The 23,263-nt window shown below is 45.9% G+C and overlaps 2 protein-coding genes across 6 annotated transcripts in view; both read left to right on the forward strand.

Moving 5' to 3' along the window:
• The first annotated feature begins 7,737 nt into the window (after positions 1 to 7,737).
• Positions 7,738 to 9,372, forward strand: LOC148162991 (uncharacterized). Of its 2 annotated transcripts, XM_088028932.1 has the most exons (3): positions 7,738 to 7,977; positions 8,142 to 8,487; positions 9,104 to 9,372. In XM_088028932.1, exons 1-3 carry the CDS (start codon positions 7,896 to 7,898, stop codon positions 9,180 to 9,182), a joined length of 507 nt encoding a protein of 168 aa, XP_087885058.1. In that variant the 5' UTR covers positions 7,738 to 7,895; the 3' UTR covers positions 9,183 to 9,372. The 2 variants fall into 2 exon arrangements, with proteins under 2 accessions (XP_087885058.1, XP_087885059.1); XM_088028933.1 differs by lacking the exon at positions 9,104 to 9,372 and having other exon boundaries at positions 8,142 to 8,491.
• A 13,114-nt stretch (positions 9,373 to 22,486) lies between these two features.
• NKAP (NFKB activating protein) overlaps positions 22,487 to 23,263 on the forward strand; it is a 28,671-nt gene continuing 27,894 nt past the window's right edge. For all 4 annotated transcript variants that reach the window (XR_003606830.2, XM_088028663.1, XM_028087778.2 and 1 more), the window contains exon 1: positions 22,487 to 22,978. Coding sequence is in view for 3 of the 4 variants with exons in the window: in XM_088028663.1 (XP_087884789.1) it covers positions 22,593 to 22,978 (386 nt within the window). In the remaining variant the exon portion in view is untranslated. The remainder of the gene's footprint in view (positions 22,979 to 23,263) is intronic.

Genomic DNA, 23,263 nt, shown 5'->3' on the forward strand with positions numbered 1-23,263 from the left:
CTAGGTTGTGTTATTTCTTTACTGCAGGCTGAGAGTCATTACCTCAAAAGCCTGCTGGAGCCAAACTCAAATTTTTACACACCCAATTGCTTTAAACCTATCTGAAATAACCATGACCATATATATATTTTTAAATAAGCTCTACCCCCAACATGGGGCTCAAACTCATTACCCTGATAACAAGAGTCGCTCACTCTACTCACTGAGCCAGCCAGGCACCCCCATAACCACATTTTTAGCTATTTATAACCTGGCTGCTTTACATACTCCATGAAAATGGGCCCAACTTATAGATAAAATAAGCTCTGGGCCATAAAGACCACAACAACTGCTGCCCTTTGGTGCTTTTTGACCCGGACACTCTCCAGTGTGCTGCTAAATAACATCACCTAAACTCACCCACGTAAATCTTGTGTATCCTACTGCCATCTTGTGGTCATATAGTTTTCTTTCGTCAGCCCAGAAATCTCTTGAACATTTATAACTCATTTTTTCTGATTTACCTAGATCACACTGGATGCTACACAATTAGCTCATTTTTTTTAAGTTTATTTATTTTTTTTTAGTAATCTCTACACCCAACGTGGGGCTCTAACTCACGACCCTGAGATCAAGAGTTCCATGCTCTTCTGACTGAGCCAGCCAGGTGCCCCCAATTAATTCATTTTTAGAACGAGGAATAAGAATTTAGACATGCGGGGCTCCTGGCTAGCTCAGTCGGTGGAACATCTAGCTGACTCTTGATCCCGGGGTCGTGAGTTCAAGCCCCATGTTGGGTGTGGAAACTGCTTTAAAAAAAAAAAGAATTTAGACATGAAATGATTGTGGTTTTTATTTTTCTTTAAGATTTTATTTATTTATTTGACAGAGCACACAAGCAGGGGGAGTGGGAGAGGGAGAAGCAGGCTCCCCGCAGGGCAGGGAGCCTGATGTGGGACTCGATCCCAGGACCCTGGCATCATGACCCCAGCCGAAGGTAACTGACTGAGCCACCCAGGTGCCCCATTGTGGTTTTTAGAAATGAAATGATTGTGGTTTGGACCGGTTATTTTAGTTACCACTAGTTATCTATTGTTAACTAATCACCTAGGTCCCCCTAGGTATCTGTGGTACTAACTCATTATTCCAAAAGAAAATAAGAGTTTAGATTCAAGAAGAATGTCTTTTTTAGCTTCCTGACATACTAGTTATTTCTAGATATCTCCTGTAAACTAGTTACCTATGAACCACTATTCATCTCAGATTTATGAGTTCTTTCAACATGAAATATAAAGTTAGAAAAACAAGAAATATGAAGTTAGAGTAAGAAGGAAATATTTTCCAATTCAAGGCTTCAACTCCTTATACTAATATTCTTCAGGTAATTAATTACCTAAGTACCATTATGCATCTGCATTATTAACTCATTAATCCATCACGAGAAAAAAAAAGGAATTTAAAGTTCAGAAGAGGGACGCCTGGGTGGCTCAGCTGGTTGAGTGTCTGCCTTTGGTTTGGGTCATGATCCCTGGGTCCTGGGATCAAGCCCCGCATCTGGCTCCCTCCTTGGTGGGAGCCTGATTCTCCCTCTGCCCCCCACCCCCTGCTCGTGTGCGCTCTGTGTGTGTGTGTGTGTGTCAAATAAATAAAATCTTATAAAAAATAAAAATAATAAAGTCCAGAGAACCTACATTTAAGCTCCTAACTTCAACTACTTATTCTAGATATCTCTTCCTATCTCTAAGTAACTAGACAGCTAGTGCCAATATCCATAGTACAGAATCATTATTCCAACAAGAATTAAGACTAAAAGGGGTGCCTGGGTGGCTCAGTCAGTTAAGCGTCTGCCTTTGGTTCAGGTCATGATCCCAGGGTCCTGTGATTTAGCCCCACATCGGGCTCCCTGCTCAGCAGGGAGTCTGCTTCTCCCTCTCCCTCTGCTGCTCCCCTTGCTTGTGCATGCTCTCTCTCTCTCTCAAATAAATAAAATATTTAAAAAAAGAATTAATACTAATATTATTTTATTGTTATAAAATACAGATAAAGCAAATTTCCATCTTAACCATTTTTATGGGTACAGTTTTGTGACATTAAGTGCATTCACATTGTTGTCCAACCATCACCTCCATCCATCTCCAGAACTTTTTCATCTTCTCAAACTGAAACTCCATACCCATTAAACAATAGCTCCCCGGGACCACTTCTCCAGCCCCTAGGAACTACCATTCTATTTTCTTTCTTTCTTTTCTTTTTTTTTTTTGTTGTTGTTTTTTGAAGATTTTATTTTTAAGTAATCTCTACATCTAACATGGAGCTCAAACTCACAACCCCAAAATCAAGAGTTCCATACCCCACTGACTGAGCCAGCCAGGTGCCCTTACCATTCTACTTTGTTTCTTTCTTTTTAAAGATTTTATTTATTTGAGAGAGAGACAGTGAGCACAAGCAAGGGGGGCAGAGGGAGAAGCAGACTCTCCACTGAGTGGGGAGCCTGATGTGGGGCTCAATCCCGGGACTCCGGGGTCATGACCTGAGCCAAAGGCAGATGCCCAACTGACTGAGCCACCCAAGTGCCCCTACTTTCTGTTTCTATAAATTGAACTACTCCAGGTATCACAGATAAATGGAATCATACAATATTTGTCTTTTTGTGTCTGGCTTATTTCACTTAGCTTGATGCCTTCAAGGTTCATTCATGTTGTAGCATGTGTCAGAATTTCATTCCTTTTTAAGGCTGAATAATATTTTATTGTATGTATGTACCACATTTTATTTACCCATTCCTCCATCAGTGGACATTTGGGTTGTTTCCATCTTTTGGCTATTGTGAATAATGCTGCTCTGAACATGGGTGTACAAATATCTGTTTAAGTCCCTGCTCTCAGTTTTTTGGGCTGTATACCCAGAAGTGGAATTGCTGGATCATACGGTTATTCTGACTAAGTTTTTGAGGAACTGCCATACCATTTTCTACAGTGACTACACCATTTACATCCCTACCAGTAACGCACAGGGTTCCAATTTCTCCACATCCTTACCAACACTTCTTGTTTTCTGTTTTGTTGATAATAGCCATCTTGCTAGGTGTGAAATGGTATCAAGCGATTTCATTCCCACAGCCTCTCCCTAACTAATCCAGCCTCCTCAGGCCAGCTCTTGCTAGATTCTGCAGGCCTCCCCCTCTCCTGGCTAGATAGCCTGTGATCAGTTTTGGCTTGGGATCAATTATAACATGAGAGAGCTACAGTGGTTAGGATCGTGGTGTGCGTTAGCCTGGCCAGAACATCCATTACAACTTGGGTGATGTGGTCTCTCACATTTGAGATTTCCACGATTTATTCCATATCTTAATGACTGAGCCACCCAGGCACCCCTAAAATTTTAAGTTTGTTTCTTTAATCTCTATACCCAACATGGGGCTTGAACTCATAACCCCGAGATCAAGAGTCGCTTATTCCTCCAACTGAGGCAGCCAGGCACCCCAGTAATTTGAATTTAGATTTGAAAAAAAAAATGTTTTCTAGGTTCTGGATGTCTACAAGTTTTTCTTCCTTATCTCTGCTTATTTCTAGGTATCTAGTGCCCTAGGGACACTTAGTTAACTGTAGTATTAACCTGTTTGTTTCAACGAGAAATAAGAAGGTAGAGGTGAGAAGAATATGGTTTTCAACTTCCTGGATTCAACTAATTATTCTACTTAGTACAGTCATTTTTCACTCATTCCTTAGGAATCCTGAATTATCTATGATATTAACTCATTATGCCATCAAGAAATATGATTTCAGAGTTCAGAAGAATGAGTTTTGGCTTCCTGGCTTACGCTCATCAATATACTAAGTTTTCTCTAGATATCTAGTTTTTTTTTTAAGTATCAGCACTTATCTAGAGTTTTAAGGCAAAATTCCAACAAGGAATAAAAACCCAGTATTATAAGACTGGTTTTAGCTTGCATGTTTCAAATACTTGTTCTAATTACCTCATGTTTATTCTAGTCAACTAATGAAACAGGTATCACTGGAGATATATGCTACTAACTCATTTTTTTAGAAGAGATAAGAAGTTGGAGTGGTGAAGAATGATTTTTTTTTTTTAAATTAAGCTCTACGTCCAACATGGGGCTTGAACTCACGACCCTGAGATCAGGAGTTGCATGCTTGGGGCTCATGGGTGTCTCAGTTGGTTAAGCATCTGACTTTGGCTCAGGTCATGATCTCGGGGTCCTGGGATGGAGCCCTGTGTCGGTCTCCCCACTCAGTGGGGAGTCTGCTTGTCCCTCTTTCTCTCCCTCCGCCCCTCCCCCTGCTCGTACTCTCTCTCTCTCTCACAAATAAATGAAAAAGTTTTTTATTTATTTGTGAGACAGAGAGAGACAGAGAGAGAGACAGAGTGCATGAACAGGGGGAAAGGGTAGAAGCAGACTCCCTGCTGAGCAGGGAGCCCGATGCAGGCCTCCATCCTAGCACCCTAGGATCATGACCTGAGCCGAAGGCAGACTCTTAACCGACTGAACCATCCAGGCACCCAATAAATAAAATCTTAAAAATGAAACCAGGGATGGGGCGCCTGCGTGGCTCAGTCGTTAAGTGTCTGCCTTTGGCTCAGGTGATGATCCCAGGGTCCTGGGATCGAGCCCCACTTCAGGCTCCCTGCTCGGCGGGAGGCCTGCTTCTCCCTCTCCTACTCCCCCTGCTTGTGTTCCCTCTCTCGCTGTGTCTCTCTCTGTCAAATAAATAAATAAAATCTTAAAAAAAAAAAAAAGAAACCAGGGTTGAGTTGAAACCAGGATGCTAAAGAAAAGTGGTTTAATTCAGGAAGGTACTAATTCATTAGTTAAACAAGGAAAGAGAATTTTGAGTTGAAAGATGATCCTATCTCTGATTCTCTCTCATTAACATCTCTGATTATCTCTCATTAACTACAAAAGTACAATAATAGGATATAGCATAATAGCAAATGTTATGGAGCACGTCCCTTGTGTGAGGGACGGTATTCAGAGATACGTTCCAATCCCAGCTGGGACATTTCCTGAGTGAGTGACTTTAAGCGGGTTATTTAATGTCTCTGTGACCCAATAACATCCCCTGTAAAGTGAAGATAATAGCAGCTCTAAGTCCATAGGGTTGTTAAGAGAATTAAATGTGTTAATACAAATAAATCACTTAGACCATTACCTGGAACACAGTCAGAACCAGCTAAGTGTGAGCTATTGCTTTTAACTCAATTAATCCTCACAACAACTCTTTGAGGTAGGTACTATTATTACTCAATTTTACAGATGAGGAAACTGAGGCATAGAAAGAAAAAGCAAATCACCACTTAGCTAGCTAGCAAAAGCAAAGTAAAGCTGGTATACAGATGCCAACATTCTGAATCCAAGGGTCTCTGCCCTCATAAATTTGGTACAGCAAACCCAAAATTCTTGCCTATTTTTACTTAGATGAGGCTCAATTAGGTATGTAAGGTTACCAGGAAGTCGATCAACTTAACTGAAAGTTTTAAGTAAATACTACCTTGCCCGATGCCTAGATAGGCAACGCTCACCAAAGGGGCACATAAATGACTCAAGTTTAGAAAGCACTGGAATAAATCGTGGAAATCGCAAATGTGAGAGACCACATCACCCAAGTTGTAATGGATGTTCTGGCCAGGCTAACACACCACGATCCTAACCACCGTAGCTCTCTCATGTTACAATTGATCCCAAGCCAAAACTGATCACAGGCTATCTAGCCAGGAGAGGGGGAGGCCTGCAGAATCTAGCAAGAGCTGGCCTGAGGAGGCTGGATTAGTTAGGGAGAGGCTGTGGGAATGAAATCCCTTGACAGATTTTTCAAAGTGAATTCAACCACTTGCTATTACCAAGTAACTGGTTTTCTACTCACCCTCGGGGAACAAAAGGCACTGAGAATGTATCCTTATTTGTCATGCACAGTAGGTGATAATTATTATTAATTATAATAATAAGGTGAGGTGAATAAGCTCCCCCCACTTCTAGGGGCCTATGAAAATGGTTTATTTTATTAAATGGGTCTGATGACAATGGTGCTTGTGAAGGTAAAAGTAGGATAAATCATGTGCATTGTCAAACATGGGGCCCATTATTAGAAGCTATTCTCAATACTCAGGATATTAACATGTTCCCACCTGCAAAATGTTTCTTTGCGGGGAGGAATCTAAATTAAATGTATTAATAGGAGAGCTTGACGGTGTTTAATTCCAGAGACCAGAGCTCTGATTGCTGGGGCTTGATGAAAAGTAAAGAGAAATCATAGGAACACAATTAAAAACATGACTTTTATCATCCTCGAAATTCTATGAATTCTTTACCCATCCTTGAGAAATGGGTAAAATTAAAAACCATCAAAATAATTGCACTTCTTAAAAATTGGATTGTATGAGTGGAAGGTATTTATGAGAAGTCGATGACTCTGGATCTTCTCATCCAAAAGGACAGCACTGAATAGTTAATATGTTCCTTGAGGGACTAGGATGCTGCCGTCTTTCTGATATGGATCATTACGTGACTGCTGATCTTTCACCAGGGTGTAAGTTAGCTTTCCTTCGCACGAGGTTCAGCAAGTTATTGGGCACTGGGTATACACATATATGTTTTTTTCTAACTATAGCCAGAAGGAAGTAGCAGGGCGCGCCCGGGCTGTCATTTAGCGGTTTTCAACACTAAGCAAAACATCTCTTTAAGGGAGAAACAGAACCCTCAATATGCCCTGGCTCTTTTTTATTTGATATTTATCAGTGGAGAGCAAGAGCTCTGGAAGATAGTTCTAGACAAAGGGAGATGGAGGAAGACGAAGAAGAGGAGGGGGAGGAGAATAAAAAAGTGGGAACTAACCCAAGTCCCCGGCACCCGCCCAGCACAGAAACACGTGCGCTTTTGCCGAGGACCTGCAGCGGGAGGCGCGGTAGCCGAGCTCAGCATGCAGAGGTTGTAAGCCCCACAGTCGCGTCCAGCACGTGCAACGTAAGCATTCTTGGATGCACAAAACAGTGAGCAGGGTTCTACACTTGTACTCTTGATGTGAGTTCCTTATTACAAATCTGGAGTATTTGTTCCTTTCGCAAGAGAGGGGTTTGGGTTTCTTAGAGCGTGCATCCGAGCACCTACAGTGCTCTGCAAACCCAGCCTCAAGCTCCCGCTCCCGAGCGCCCTGGGGAGCTTGATGGGCTCCGCTTTCAGCGCGTTCTGGCAAAAACCCAGAGCAAGCAGCCCCCAAGCTAATCGTTTCGTCAGGATCACTAGCCCGGCTCGTGGACTCTGGGTGCGAACGGAACCCAACCAGAGTCACAACCATTAGTTACCGACTTGCCGGAGGGGAGAGTCGTGCTCAGAGCCCACACGGCGAGGGGGATACCGTCGCTCCGGTGCCGGGGCTGCCAGGGTCCCCGCGCCTTCTCCAGCCCTATGCGGCTCTCGCCCTGGAGAGGCTTAGGGCGACAGCCCTGCACCGGCCCGCGAGCAGCGAGGGCAAGCGGTGAGGCGTTCTCCCAACACGTCTCCCAGGGCTCCGGGGAGTGGTGGGAAGTTTCACTCCCCACCCCTTCCCCGCTCCCGGCGGGCTGCCACCACCCACCAAAGCCCCTTCCCCAAAGCGGTGCTAAGCGGCGAGTTAGAAACACACACCCCCCCCGGCGCGCGCGCGCGCCCCCTACCAACAGCACCCTTCCGGCAAACGCTCCGCCTACTTCGTGGCCACGCCCCGGCCGCGTGCTCGCCCCGGCAAGTCCCGCCCACCACACCCCGGCTGCTGAAGTAATGAGGGTCGACGGCGTCCAAGTCGGAACATGCAGACGTTGAAGCGGAGGGTAGACGCGCCGTAACCCAGGCCCTGCACAGAAACAGGACCGGACCAGGGAGTCGCCGCGAGCCGCAGCGCAGAGTCTGTGGAGGCGCTCTGGACATGGAGCCTCCGCCCGAGAGCAGCCAAGAAGGCCCCACTTACCCCAGCCTGGGAGTCGATGAGCTTCGAGGAGAACCGTCGGGTGAGTGTCCGAACCAGGACGCGGGTTTGGCGAAGTCTAGGAAACGGCCTTTCCCCGGGGGAGGCGAGTGGACGGGACGCCGCAGCGGCGCAGCCGACGTCACTGCTCTCAGGTCGCCGTCGCACGCACCCTGGGCTCCAACGCCCTGCTCTCTTCTTTTCCAGATACGAAGCCTGCCGTGGTCTCCGAAACGGGAGGAGACGTCGAGAAGGAGCTCTGGGCCGAGCCTGAGCAGGGAGCAGCGGCAGGAGGAGAAGAAAGCCACGGTGGCGCGGGAGCTGGCGACCCTGTGGACGACGAGAACCAGAAGGGCGGCGGCGGCGGCGGCGTGGGCGGCGGCGGGGGGGAGGAGCCCCTGCAGCAGCAGCAGGACGAGGCCCAGGCGGCCGCCGAGGGGCAGCAGCCCCAGGACAGGCAGCAACGCCTCCTCCGCAGCACGTTCATCCCGTTGCAACTGAAGGAGCTGGAGAGCATCTTCCAACGCTCTCAATACCCCGACGTGTTCGCGCGGTGAGTGGCTTGCTCTGGGGGCGCCGCGATCTCTAGGATACTCGAGCTTGGGCGCTGCCAGCCGGCCGGGACGCCTTGGGCTCTCTCCCAGGTCTCTCTCCCTCCCCTCCAGAGCCAAAGCTGCCTAGGGGGGCTCGAGCTCCGTCCAAGGTGGGGGCGATGCCTGATGGGCATCAAGGTAAATATTTTCATGCAGTACATAAACGAATCGTCAGGAAACTCGGACCGGGCCCCTGTTTTTGTAAATAACGTTCTATTGGATCAGGATTGCGATCAGCATTAGGAGTGATATCAGGATGGAGAGTCCGGGGTGGATCTTGCCTTTATTTAACGTTTTGATAATTTGGTCGTCCCGGAATTTTTTGTGCATTAGTCTTGACTTTTAAATACTCCGTTAAAATTGTTAATCTTGAATTATGAGGTTTTCAAGGTACCCTTAAGTTTTGTACACAAAGGAAGATTGTCCCTAAAGCAAGCCTGGACTTGGATATTAAAGAAATGTGTCCTGGGGAATTGGGGGAAAATATAAATTTAAAAACAAACATGAAATGTACATTGTATATTTCATTTCATCTACAACTCCAGATACTAAATATTTGCAATTTTCTTCCCTCAGAAAGGAGCTTTCCATACCCATGGATGTGATGGAAGTCAGTAAACCTGAAAAAAGCAATTTGGCTGAGGAGCCATTCTAAAACCTGCTTCAGGAGTTAACACACTTTTGTTCTAGACATTCTCAAGTTGTTGTTTTGGTTGCCTTTTCCATGTTTGGGAAATAAGTTTTGAATTTTAGGGCTTTCGTGAGTGGAAAATGGGACAAGTAAACCCCACTTTATGGAAATTGCCCATTACCAGAAGGATTTTGCTTTCTTAAAGAAAAATAATAAAAGTGAATCAAACTGCATGTCCTGTTTCCTGTACAAAATTAAATATAAATAAAGTTCAACTCCTAACCTGTGTCATTTAGTTAGGGAGCATTTCTGGGTGGAGTCATGTTGGGGCTGGGTCAAATCTGGGAAGTATGCACATTAACACATGGAAGATCTAGGTTAGGAGAGTATTAGACTATATTCTTATTTTTAATTTTTAATTTTTTTAAAGATTTTATTCATTTGAGGGGGGGGAGCAGAGGGAAAGGAAGAAGCAGACTTCCCACTGAGTGCCAGAGCCTGATTGGGGGGAGGCCTTGATCTCAGGATGCTGAGATCAAGTCCAGAGCTTAAGTCCCCATGGACTGAGCCACCCAGGTGCCCCTCTATTGTTATTTTAAATATTTAAAACCAGGCATAAGTTCTTAGCTAAATCCACAAAAAAAAGTGGATTTATAAATATTCAGACCTTGGGGTAAGGGAATTACCCCTTAGAGAACACACTATATGAGTAATGTCTGTTCATTCCCACCAAGACTGATGCAGGGAGATAGCTTTTATTTCCTATATATTAAAAGATTTTATTTACTCATTTGAGAAAGAGCCCGAGATGGGGGAAGGTCAGAGGGAGAAGCAGACTCCCCGCTGAGCAGAGAGCCCACAAGGGGCTTGATCCAGGGATCCTGGAACTCCAGGATCATGACCTGAGCTGAAGGCAGATGCCCAACTGACCAAGCCACCCAGGCGCCCCATAAAGACTTTATTTGAGAGAACACGTGAACAGGGAGAGTGAGAGAGAATCTCAAACAGACTCCCTGCTGAGTTTGGAGCCCAATGTGGGGCTCCATCTCACAACCCTGAGATCATGACCTGAGCGGAAACCAAGATTCAACCAATAGTCAAGACTCTAACTGAATGAGCCACCCAGGTGCCCCACAGGGAGATAGTTTTAAAGTCCAAGTGCCTGGTTCTCCTGTTGTTTTAGCCTGGGTAAAGCACTGTAGACACTGTAGACCCTACCTTTTAATTTTCGGAAATAGTTTCATGTGTCAGCCTGAAAGCATTGCTTAGAATACTCACATTATAGTGGAGGGCTGGAGGAAATCGGACATTTGTCTAAAAATTGAAGCAAACAAGGACAGTTTTGGTGCTAAAACCTGGGAAATAAGAACAATTTTGAAAAAAGTTTCACTGAGCTAAGAAGGGTGAAAAGGTTAGAGAAGAACTGCATGCAAACATGTACCTTGCAGATATGGCACAAATTGAAATTTATGAGTGAATATTCTCAAGGAATTTCTAGCCTCTAAGGATACATTTTTTTGATGGTACTATTTTGAAGAGATGGGTTTTATGGAATTTGGTGTTGATGGAGAGGCTTTCAATTTAAGCCAGATTCTTACCTGTGTTAATTTGAAATACTTTTTTCATTTGTTCAGGCAGTGATGTCTAATCTGTAGGTCAAAATATTACCATTTGAGACCAGAGAAAATCATGTTATATTAAGAGAGTATTGGTGAAAACCAAAATCCAGGATGAGTTAGTTAGCTTTGTTCCATGGTATGTATTGTGAGTGCAGTCATGGAAATGGGATGCAGATCTAGTAGTATTGAGTTTTGGTGACTTTAGACCCAGTTTGTCTAAATTTTCCTTGACTCTACAGGCTAAAATACCAAGGCAGTGTTCAGGGCACCAGCAACTCTTATGTTCTAGTTAAAAGCCACAATGCCCAGGCTTTCCTTGTCAGATCATCTTTTTTAACTCTCAAGAGGTTTCAGAGGATGAATAACCCCTTAAACATCTTTGAGGGAAACCCGTTTAAAAATCCAACCTGCTCCTATTGAATATTTACTTTAGACTCCAGGAGTTTTACCATGTTCAATTTCCCCCACAACCGGGGCAACACTATCCCTAGAGAGTCGGGGACAGAGGCAGCTGGACACTGATGATCTGCAGTCAAGATACCGACATTTCTTCATCTTGTTACCAGGCTTAGCAGCAGCAATAGGTAGTGGGTGCAGTTCATCAGCTAGACCCACATCCAAGAGCTGGAAAAACCATTAAAGAATATTAAAGGTGGGAGGAGAGAGACAAAGCAGGAAGTCTAGTCCAAAGCTTAGCACACAGTAGATGCTCACTAAGGGTAAACCGAAGGGCAGGGGCTGTGGTGGTAACTTTCCTAAAATATTTTACTATTAAAAAAATAGCTTCTCCCACTGGAGTTTAATATCTCAATGGCATAACGAGTTGTATGTTGTAGGGTTTTCTTTTTTTGTTTTTTAAAGATTTCATTCATGTATTTGACAGAGGGGGAGAGAGAGAGAGCACAAGGGGGGGCGGGCGGCAGGCAGAAGGAGAGGGAAAAGCAGGTTCCTCGCTGAGCAGAGAGCCCGATGTGGGACTAGATCCCAGGACCTTAGGATCATGATCTGAGCCAAAGGCAGACGCTTAACTTGAGCCACCCAGGCGCCCCTGTTTTTTGTTGTTTTTTTTTTTAAGATTTTATTTATTTGAGAGAGAGAGAGAGCACAAGCAGGGGGAGAGGCAGAGGGAGAGTGAGACGCACGCTCCCCACTGAGCAGAGAGTCTGATGCGGGACTCGATCCCAGGACCCCGGGATCATGACCTGAGCTGAAGGCAGACGCTTAACCGACTGAGCCACCCAGGTGCCCCATGGGTTTTTTTTTTTTAAGTTTATTATTTATTTTTTTTTAGTAATCTCTACACCCAACATGGGGCTCAAACTCATGATCCCTGACCCTGAGAGTCACATGCTTCTCTGACTGAGCCAGCCAGGCACCCCAGGGTTTGTTTGTTTTTTATAATGAAATTAATTGCTCGATATACTAAACCAGTCTCTTTTTTCCCCTCTGATTGAAGGTTTGGTTTAAGGATAGGAGGGTCAAGTGGAGGAGATGTCAGAGGGCATTAATATATGGAAATATGGCCCCCATCACCTTGGGCCACCTTGTGAGCATAATCTTGGATGGACTCTATAATGCCAACCTTGCTCTGGAGCCCAGTTGGAAATGGGTTTTTCTGGAGCCACCGTTGCCTGGGCAGCCTATACTGTCTGTTCCTCCTCTGCCCATGCCTCCCTTTGGCCTGGCCTCATTTGGCATGGAATGGGCCCCCAGTAGCCGCAGGCATTTTGTAGTCCCTCTTTATTAAGGTATGGTCTCCATGACAGTTTTTCCAATGTATTTTTCTGCCAGATTCTAATTGTGCATAGCACAGCATCAAGAGCACTTCAGATGCCTGTTAAATGAGCAAACAGAAAGGGATGCCTGGGTGGTTCAGTCGGTTAAGTGTCTGCCTTCAGCTCAGGTCATGGTCCCAGGGTCCTGGGATCGAGCCCCTGCATTGGGCTCCCTGCTCCGTGGGAAGTCTGTTTTTCTCTCTCCCTCTGCCTGCCTGCTCTGCCTACTCGTGCTCTCTGTCAAATAAATAAATAAAATCTTTTAAAAAAGAGTGAACACATGAACAAAGTCAGTCCCCTTTGTTGTTGTCTTAAAGATTTATTTATTTATTTGAGAGAGAGAGAGAGAGAGAGCACACAAAAGCTGGAGGGGCATTGGGAGAGGGAGAGAGAGAATCCCAGGCAGGCTCCATACTGGGTGTGGAGCCTGATGGGGGGGTCCATCTCCTGATCTTGAGATCATGACCTGAGCCAAAACCAAGAGTCAGATGCTTAACCAACTGAGCCACCCAGGTGCCCCCGTTTTTGAGTAGGGCACATTTTTGTATTTTTCAGTAAAGAGGTAGATTCTCAGCATGTTTGTCTCTGTGCATCAAATGGGTTTAATAGTGTATGCATAGGAATTTCTTTTTTTTAAGATTTTATTTATTTATTTGAGAGAGAGACAGAGAAAGAGAGCATGAGGTGCGGAGGAGCCGAGAGAGAGGGAGAAACAGGCTCCCCACTGATCGGGGAGCCCCATGTGGGGCTCGATCCCAGGACCCTGGGATCATGACCTGAGTTGAAGTCAGATGCTTAACCCACTGAACCACCTAGGCACCCCTGGATGGGAATTTCTTTTTTTTTTTTTAAGATTTTATTTATTTATTTGACAGAGAGAGACACAGCAAGAGAGGGAACACAAGCACGAGGAGTGGGAGAGGGAGAAGCAGGCTTCCCGCTGAGCAGGGAGCCCGATGCGGGACTCGATTCCAGGACCCTGGGATCATGACCTGAGCCGAAGGCAGACACTTAATGACTGAGCCACCCAGGCGCCCCTGGATGGGAATTTCTTTTCTTTTCTTTTCTTTTATTTATTTATTTGAGAGAGAGAGAATGAGAGCATGAGTTGGGGGAGGGAGGGGCAGAGGGAGAGGGAGCCCGATGCAGGCCGCGATCCCAGGACCCCAAGATTGTGACCTGAGCCAAAGGCAGATGCTTAGCCGACTGAGCCACCCAGGCACCACTGGATGGGAATTTCTAGGTGCATACCATTCAAACAGAATGGCAAAGAGGCCTCCTTTCATGAGGTGACATCCCTGTGTCCCCATCAGTAGGCTAGTGCACATCACAGAAGTTTTCCAAGCACCCAAGGTATGTGCATACTGACCCATACTTTTTCTCTTCTGTCTTCTGTCACTCCATCCTCACCCTCACCCTTTGGGACCACACACCTATACAGGATGGGGCAGGATGAGTCCTAGCTCATGCAGTCTTCTTCATGTGAAACTGCCAGTGGCAGTGAAGGAGGCCAGGCCCACTTTTTTCTTAATTTAAAGATTTCATTTATTTATTCTAGCGGGCGCACATGCACATGGAGGGAGGAGCAGAGGGAGAGGGACAAGCAGACTCTGAGCTGAGCGTGGAGCCCAACGTGGGGCTCGATCCCAGGACCCTGAGATGATGACCTGAGCTGAAACCGAGAGCAGGACGCTCTGCTGGCTGAGCCACCCAAGTGCCCCCAGGCCCACTTTTTAAAAAGCGTTCTTCTCATTACAAACTTCGCCTTGAGCAGTCTTGAGCAAGGCAAGGCTTGTTTGAGGGAGTTTTCAGTTAAAAGTGGCAGCTTGTGCTCTCTCACTACCTCTCTCTCTGTGTCAAATTAATAAATAAAATCTTTTAAAAAATGGCTAATCGTGAACACCAAAGTCCTGCTATGAAGTGGCTGCCAGCTGATGGGGCCTGTCGCTACCTCAGGATTTCCTGGCACAGGGGTTAATGAAAGACCAGTTTCAAGGAGCGCATATGCTCCCCGTGGAGAGAGGCTCTGGTTCTTTTGGGGAAAGCGTGTGCTTTGTGCTGTGTTGTCCACTCCTTTCGCTCTTCCCTTCACACGTGTGGGTGTCAAACGTCAGAAAAACAGGTGCTTGTCATGTGGGCCTTCTGCACAGAGGAGGTTAATGCTACCCCGAGGCCCCAGAGGGAGAGGAACTTTCAGGAAAGCCCCTGTGCACGCCCACTGCCATCCTCATCAGATGATTCTGAAAACAACAATTTTAGTCAAACATGTGGCCTTGCCATGCTGAGACCGAAGGCCCAACGGTCCTCAGCTCAAATCCTGCACTTCACACTCGGACCTAGTCTGACACGCTAACATTTCTTGCTTCATGCTCGGACTGCCTAGAAGAGTAACCAGTACCTTTCCCGTCCTCTGTGATGTTAGTTTTGGCTGAAAAGTTGTAAACATGATCTCAGGAGGAGTGCAGTCACTTCAGCATTTTACAGTAGTCTAAAAGTTCTGGATCTTGCTTTCTAAAGTTGTTTTGCATCAAACAAAGTCTCCCTTGAGATAAATGTGAAAAGTAAGTTTTTCAATAAAGAGAAGAGTTACTACAATTGTACACAAAGTAGGGAAATGGAGTTTGTTCTGAGTTGTCTTCAAAAGAACAGAAATACATTGGCCAGAGGTTTTTGTTTTTTAAGATTTATTTATTTGAGAGAGAGAGTGGGAGGAGGGGCAGAGGGAGAGGGAGAGAGAGCATCTCCAGCAGACTCTCTGCTGACTGTGGAGCCTGACTGGGGCTCAATCCCACGACCCTGAGATCATGACCTGAGCCGAAATCAAGAGTTAGTTGCTTAACCGACTGAGCCACCCAGGTGCCCCCATTTGCCAGAGTTCTTTTTTTTTTAAGATTTTATTTTATTTATTTTTTAGGGGGACAGAGAGTGCCTTTGCCAGAGTTCTGACCGTGGGGTGCTGTGCTTATCATTGGGCTCACTCTGCGCACCCGTAGGCATGGACTCACCTAACATGCAGTCATTTGGTGCCGATGTGACATCTCTAGGGAAGGTTGGAATCCTGGATGTGGAAAAATGGAGCGAAAATAGAGTCCTTCACTGCCTTTTCTGGTAGGTAAGGCGAACTTGGTCTTATATGACTTGCTGTAGCCCAAGTTGGGGCCTGGGGTTCTCAAAACCTTGAGTGGATACCTCGGGAGTCAGTTGCTATGGTAACAGACCCCTGATCCTAGGAATGCTGCGTGCCGTTACTTTTACTTGGAGATTCATTTGAGACTTTCCTTACACTCCCTCCTCCCATTGAGCCAAAGCAGTAACATGTTCCAGTGAGAGCTAATCCTTGCCTCACCCAGATCATCTTTCTTAGCAAGCATATTCTCATTTTCCTTTGTGGAACTTTCACACGAGATTTCTTAATTTGGCAAGTGAGACAAATGTTCATTGGTCCTGCAGTAAAAGGCTGCCATCCACAGAGAACCGGTCCCATTGTGTCACGTGGTTCTTCCAAGCCAAGTACCTTTCTCTTCTGTACCCACTTTATTTTTTTTAAGATTTTCTTTATTTATTTGAGAGAGAGAGAGAGAGAGAGCTCAAGCAGGGGGAGAGGCAGAGGGAGAGGGAGAAGCAGGCTCCCCACTGAGCAGGGAGCCCGATACAGGGCTTGATCCCAGGACCCTGGGATCATGACCTGAGCGGAAGGCAGACACTTAACCGACTGAGCCACCTAGGTGCCCCTCTTTTGGATCCACTTTAAAGGAATAAACCTCAGTAGTGTCTGCATCGCAAGGGGCTTTCAGGGTCATCCAGTGCACTCCCTTCATTTCACAGATTTGGGACATAGGCCCAGAGGACTGGAGTTGTCAGCCCAAGAAATTCTGAAGAGTTTATTCGGGAGAAGATCAGCTTCTTCGTGGCCATGCCCTCCCCTGAGACCTGGATCATCCAGCTATGCACAGCACACACCAGCTCAGGTCCACTGCCTCAGCGCTTACCACCTCCATCCTGCTTAGAACTCTGTTCTTCAAAGGGCTGAAGACTCAAAGCTCCCCCCAAAGCCCCATCACTGAGTCATTTTACCTCTAGGAAAAGTAAGCAACCTCCCTTGCAGGCATTCAGTCTCCTGGTGTTTACAATTTCAGGCCTGGTGAGAGTGATGCCGTTTGTACCCTTTTCACAAAAGGCCAAGTGTGCTTCCCTTACAGCCACCCTCATTTCTCCCAATCTCCTTTCAAAGCTGAGTTTGGGGGCACCTGGGTGGCTCAGTTGGTTAAGCCTCTGCCTTCTGCTCAGGTCATGATCTCAGGGTCCTGGAATCGAGCCCCGCATCGGGCTCCCTGCTCAGTGGAGAGCCTGCTTCTCCCTCTCCCTCTGCCTGCCACTCCCCCTGCTTGTGCTCTCTCTCTCTCTCAAATAAATAAATAAAATCTTCAAAAAAAAAAAAAAGCTGAGTTTGCCAACCCGTGGCACAACCTGTGAGCAAAAGCTAGCTCTGCCTGTGCGTTGAATTAACTTTTTTAGGAAAGTAAGCTGATATCTTGAAAACTGTCATGAAGCAATTGATTTTCACTTTGAAATGGATCATTTATGGTTTATTTTGATCAATGTCACACTCCCTCCTTCTCAGATATCATCATGGAGCTATGGGAAAAGGACCCTGGGTGCAGTGGTGTGAATATGATTTTCAAATGCAATGAGCTGTGTTCCATCTCCGTCCCTGCCACACACGCACAAAGCATAGGTCTTAAGGTGAAGGTTTGAATTCCCAACATTTGCATACCAATATTTTAGACTCTAGAAATACAAAAAGGGCCTCCTACACACACTCTTGCTTTTAATATCAATGGACACAAGAGATTGAAGTGACAGCATTCAGCCATGGGTACATAATTGATATGCCTAAACCCATCCTTTTTTTTTTTATAGGCTCTATGCCCAATGTGGGGCTTGAACTCATGACCTTGAGATCAAGATGCCTAGACCCATCCTCAGCACAGTACCCAGACAAAATTAGAGGTGATATGTGAATTGCAGATTTGGAGCACAACACTCTCTTATTCCAGGACCAAGAAACTTGGTTTAGGGAAAAAAAGATGGAGGAAAGGAAAAGTCTCTGTCCACTTCTCCCTTTAACAAGGGAGACAAAGGAGGAAACAAAGGATGTTTTTAAATAGGAAGTGGAAAAGGAGACTGTGGAGACCTAGGGGAGGAAGAAATCCATGTCAACAGCTGGGCCCAGAGCTATGGGTCAGGATTAGGGAGTTGGGGAGTGAGGGCGCCTGGCAGCTCGGCATTTCCTCTGGGAGGTAGCTGGTGGGGCACAAGGAGATGACTCTGACCAGCTGGGCATATAAGAAGAAGGAAAAACAGAACTCAGAATTCATATGCAAACGAGTTCCTTACATCTCCTTCCATAGCCCCCACCACAAGGTCAAGCAACAGAGCTGTCTTTTTTTTTTCTCACTTGCCTACCCCCCTTTTAACTCAAATGGTCACCTTAAGGAATTTCATGAGGATTGACATAGTCATAAAGAAGGAGGGAAAGTCAAACAGGGAGGAGGGGGTCCCACATGACCCTGGCCAAGGTACCTAACCCCAACACCCCAAGAAACATCCAAAAGGGTCCTATTTCTTCATTTTAAGCAGAAAAAATTTCCAAGAATATCCAGTGAATTCTGTAGGCCCACCCACCACATCAAAACTTCAAACAGGAAGTCCGACAAAAATATTTCAAGGCAGGGAGCCTGGGTGGCTCAGTTAGTTAAGTGTCCGTAAGCATCCGACTCTTGGTTTCAGCTCAGGTCATGATCTCAGGGTGGTGAGATCCAGCCCGGCACTGGGCTCCGCACTTGGTGTGGAGTCTGCTTGAGATTCTCTGCCTCTCCCTCTCCATCTGCCCCTCCCCCGGCTCGTACTGGCTCACAGGCACACTCTCTCTCTAAAATAAATTAAAAAATAAAAAATAAAAAAATGTCAAGGTGCTAAACTGGCTCTTCTGCTATCTATTTAACATAGAGACTTAGATTTCAGGGGTCTCCACAACCAAACCTGATGTCCTGTTAGATGAATGCACACTATAGTTTCAAAACTCCACATAACCTTTAGCTGAAAAAAGAGTTCAGTCCATTCATTCCAAGCAAGAAACAAGAAAGCTGACCACCATCCTGGTTGAGATGGGGGTGTGAAAAGATGAGGAAAGAGAGCTCATAGTCATGAGGTAGCTGTCCAAGAATAGCAACCAAATTCAAGGCCAGAGATCAAGGTCCATTAGCCTCACCCTGCTCCTTCTCACATTCCTTCCCCTGAGAACTAGGAGAAGACCTTAACCCCTGGGCAACAGACAAATTACATATATATATTACGATTCATTTATTTATTTTAGAGGAGAGAGAGAGAGAAAGAGTGTGCAAGCAAGGGGGAGAGACGGAGGGAGAGCGAGAGAGAATTCCAAGCAGACTCCCCACTGAGTGCAGAGCCTGATGTGGAGCTTGATCCCAAGACCCTGAGAACGTCACCTGAGCTGAAACCAAGACTTGGTTGCTCAGCTCAACCGACTGAGCCACCCAGGCACCCCGACAAATGATATTTTGAATAACTTTTAATACTCCTTTGGCATTTCAGGGTCCTTTGCACAAGATTGTGTCTTCTACATTTTTTGTTTCCCCCAACACAGCTAGGTGGTGGTTCACATGTAACATGAATAGGCAGTAATAAGAGCCACAATTTTGATGGCTTACTGTGAAGCAGTACCGAGCTAAGCAACATGCACCAATTACCCTGAACCTTTTCTGCAGATGGGGAAACTAGCACAGACAGAAGTTAAATAACATGCCCAAGATCACACAAATGACAAGTGGCTGTAATGAAATTCAGTGAATTAAATATTCAATTCACATCAAGAAATTCTTTGAATTTGAGAGAAAATGTACTAGTGCATGTTTTCCACATTTCAATAGAAAAGATGGAAAGAAATAAACATAAGTTGTGTGTTCATTCTCAGTTCATCATAACATTTGTTATGTATGAAATACATACATCAGGCACCTCCTGCCCTGGAGACCTACACCAGGAAGATGATCCTATGTAATGCCTGGCTTTAAAAATCAGAGGGGCATAACTCTAGGGGAGTCAGAGGACTATAGAAAACTGAGGCTCCACTATTAAAGCGCTTGTGCGTAAACTCAGACCCAGCACAGAAGCAATAGTTTGAAAAGCACCTAGGCCTTACATGAAGATTTATTGACTAATTTTAGGGTATGTGCTAAAGGGGCAGGAATCTGTAGGAACTTTCTTTAGGACAAAAGCATTGTTAAAGGAAATAAAAAATACTTTGAAACAAATTAAAATGAAAATATAACATTAAAAATCTTTGGGAAGGGGCGCCTGGGTGGCTCAGTTGGTTAAGCGACTGCCTTCGGCTCAGGTCATGATCCTGGAGTCCCGGGATCGAGTCCCGCATCGGGCTCCCTGCTCAGCAGTGAGTCTGTTTCTCCCTCGGACCCTCCCCCCTCATGCTCTCTCTCTCTCTCTATTTCATTCTCTCTCTCAAATAAATAAATAAAATCTTTAAAAATAAATAAATAAAGGGGCACCAGGGTGGCTCAGTCGGTTAAGTGTCTGCCTTTGGCTCCAGTCGTGGTCCCAGGGTCTTGGATTGAACCCCACATTGGGCTCCCTGCTCAGTGGGGAGTCTGCTTCTCCCCTTGCCTCTGCCTGCCACTCCCCCTGTTTGCACTCTCTGTCAAAATAAACAAACAAACAAACAAATAAATAAATATCTTTGGAACACAGCAAAAGCAGTTCTAAGAGGGAAGTTTATAGTAATGCAAGCCTACCTCAAGAAACAAGAAAAACCTCAAATAAACAACCTAAACTTATACCTAAAGGGACTAGAAGAACAAAGCCCGAGGTGAGTAGAAGGAAGGAAATAATAAAGATCAGAGCAGAAATAAAGGAAATAGAGACTAAAAAAGCAATAAGAAAGGTAGTGAAATTAAGAGCTGGTTCTTTGAAAAGATAAAATTGATAAACCTTTAGCCAGACTCATCAAGAAAAAAAGAGAGGGGACTCAGGTGAATCAAATCAGAAATGAAAACGAAGTTACCAGTGACACCACAGGAACACAAAGGATTGTAAGAGTACTACAAAAAATTATATGCCAACAAATTGCACAATCTGGAAGAAATGGATAAATTCCTAGAAACATACAATCTTCCAAGACTGAATCAAGAATAAATAGAAAATCTGAACAGGCCGATTACTAATAATGAAATTGAATCTGTAGTCAAAAAACTCCCAATGAGCAAAAGCCCAGGACCAGAGGGCTTCACACTTTATACTAACGTTTTTTTAACTTTTTAAAATTATTTTTTAGTATCATGCCAACCAGAGGTGCTGGGGTATGGGTTTTATCCTTGGAACTAAAGTGCATGCCTACCAGACATTGGGCAGGTAGACCAAGTGCTGTTGCAAAGTTGGCTTTTACAGGCAGTAGATGTGAAAGTGTACAGCCTGGTGTCGCAAAAGTTAGGTGTAGGTTTTCCATCCAAAACTTCCTTTTTTTTTTTTTTAAAGATTTTATTTATTTGACAGAGAGAGAGAGCACAAGTGGAGATAGTGGCAAATGAAGAGGGAGAAGCAGGTTCCTGGGATCATGACCTGAGCCGAAGGCAGAGGCTTAACTGATTCAGCCACCCAGGTACCCCCATCCAGAACTTTATTAGAAATTTCTCCAAATCTGCATCCCAAATCATATAATTTCTCCTACTCAATTCAGTCCTTGGCCCTCATCCCATGATCAAATGTTTTTACATAGAAGATACCCAATAGTGCGGTCCCCTTTTCCCATTTATATTACATTAGCATCTTTCCCTTAAATTCTAAAAAGGGAGGTTTCCAATAATCGATGGCATGAGTTTTCATGATCTGATAAGTTACTTCTTAGGAGGAAAGGCTCAAAAAGCCATCTAGCTACTAGTAGACTGGATTCTGAATTTCCATAGCAAACTCACCGTACCTTCAAAAATTAAAGTCAGTAGAATTAGTGTTTGAACGTTCTTTCATTTAACAACGGTATAAAATGAATAGAATAGATAACCATTAACCATGTATTGTTGAGTTAGCATATGAGGGGACTAGTTTAAAGGGCTGGACAAGAAGGGGGTTACAAATTCCTTTTGCTGCTGCATTTTAGTGGAGATGAATTTCTGGAGAATAAACAAGCAGTTTTCTCTGGGCTGCGAACTTAACTGTAGTGTATCAGGCTCAAATTATTAACAAAGAATTTGTGCCCTCTAAGCTAACTGGGCAAAATGGGGCTTAGACATCATAGCTCACCACCAATTTCGAAAAACCCTCCTTATTTTGTTTGGGATTAGAAAGAAAAAACTGTGGGGGCGCTTGGCCGGCTCTGTTAAGCGTCTGCCTCCGGCTCAGGGCATGATCCCGGAGTCCTGGGTTCGAGCCCCGCCTCGGGCTCCTTACTCAGCGGGGAGCCTGCTTCTCCCTCCTCCTCTGCCCCCACCCCCCGCTCGTGCTCGCGCGCGCTCTCTCAAATAAATAAAAATCTTAAAAAAGAAAAAAGAAAAAAATTGTGGGGGGGGGTGTGGGTGTACTCCTACACGCAGCCACATACACACAAACATGTATATATGTAAAGTTACATTGGCTTTGTTATTCACACGGCCGCTCAGTGAAATGTCTCTGGGGCCTATCGCCCTTCCCCTGAGTTATTTCAACTCGATGCTAAAGAAAGGACACGCTCTCTGGTCCAGTTTAGATTTGAGGAGCCTCACTCGGGACCGGAAGGATGAGTGGACCCGGTTGCCCCACGGACTTCTTTATACCGATACACACATCCCCGTCCCGTGGGCAGGACCACCTAAGTCGGGGGAAAGGATTTGCCGACGTACCCGGAACTGTTTCCAAGGTTTCCTCAGGTTCCGGCGGTGGCGCGACGGCGGGTTTGGGACCCGAACCAACCGAGATCTTCCGAGGCTCGCGAGAGCGCCCCCTTCTCTAGCTACTTGGGGGACCCAGCGGCCGCGATGGCTCCGGTGTCGGGTTCGCGCAGCCCTGAGGGGGAGGCCTCGGGCTCCGGGGGGAAGCGTCGCAGTTCGTCGAGAAGCCCTAAGCCCAGCAGATCCGCCCGCTCCCCGCGGGGCCGTCGCTCGCGCTCGAGCTCTCGTTCGCACTCTTGCTCTCGGAATGGTGTCAGCCATCAGCCGGGCGGCTTCAGTCAGGGGTCCCGAAACCAGTCCTACCGATCCCGTTCGCGGTCATGCTCCCGGGAGCGGCCCTCTGCGCCGCGGGGCAACCCCTTCGCTTCAGCCTCCTCGACCGCCTATTATGGCGGCTACTCGCGCCCCTACGGGAGCGACAAGCCGTGGCCTAGCCTTCTGGACAAGGAGAGGGAGGAGAGCCTGCGGCAGAAGTGAGTGAGACGGGCACACCTTCTCTTGCGGGAGCCCACCCGACTTTGGAGTCTGACTTTGCGCTTTTCGCTCTCTGCCTTTTTCCGCCCCTCTCTTCCCTTGGGTTTTCACTCATCCTCGGGCCCCTTCGTACCGCACTCTGGTGTCTCCGCTACTTCTTCTGCCTCCTGGCTTGGAGCGGTTCTGTCGGGAGCCTCAGACCTACCCGAATTACAGTATTCGCTTGGTCGTGTCTTTATCATTTGGAAGCGTGCTTTCATTTCGCACTCGATTGAGCTCGTGGC

Source organism: Eumetopias jubatus, unplaced genomic scaffold (genome assembly GCF_037043125.1).
Source record: "Eumetopias jubatus isolate StellerSeaLion01/CBP00866 unplaced genomic scaffold, mEumJub1_p1.0 scaffold_11, whole genome shotgun sequence".
NCBI classification, from domain to species: Eukaryota; Metazoa; Chordata; class Mammalia; order Carnivora; family Otariidae; genus Eumetopias; species Eumetopias jubatus.

Bases quoted from the DNA above. Each gene is read 5' to 3' on its own strand.
- LOC148162991 (XM_088028932.1), top strand. From the start codon at position 7,896: ATGGAGCCTCCGCCCGAGAGCAGCCAAGAAGGCCCCACTTACCCCAGC. The intron at 7,978-8,141 runs GTGAGTGTCCGA...CTTCTTTTCCAG, and splicing joins GCTTCGAGGAGAACCGTCGG to ATACGAAGCCTGCCGTGGTC. The intron at 8,488-9,103 runs GTGAGTGGCTTG...TTCTTCCCTCAG, and splicing joins TACCCCGACGTGTTCGCGCG to AAAGGAGCTTTCCATACCCA.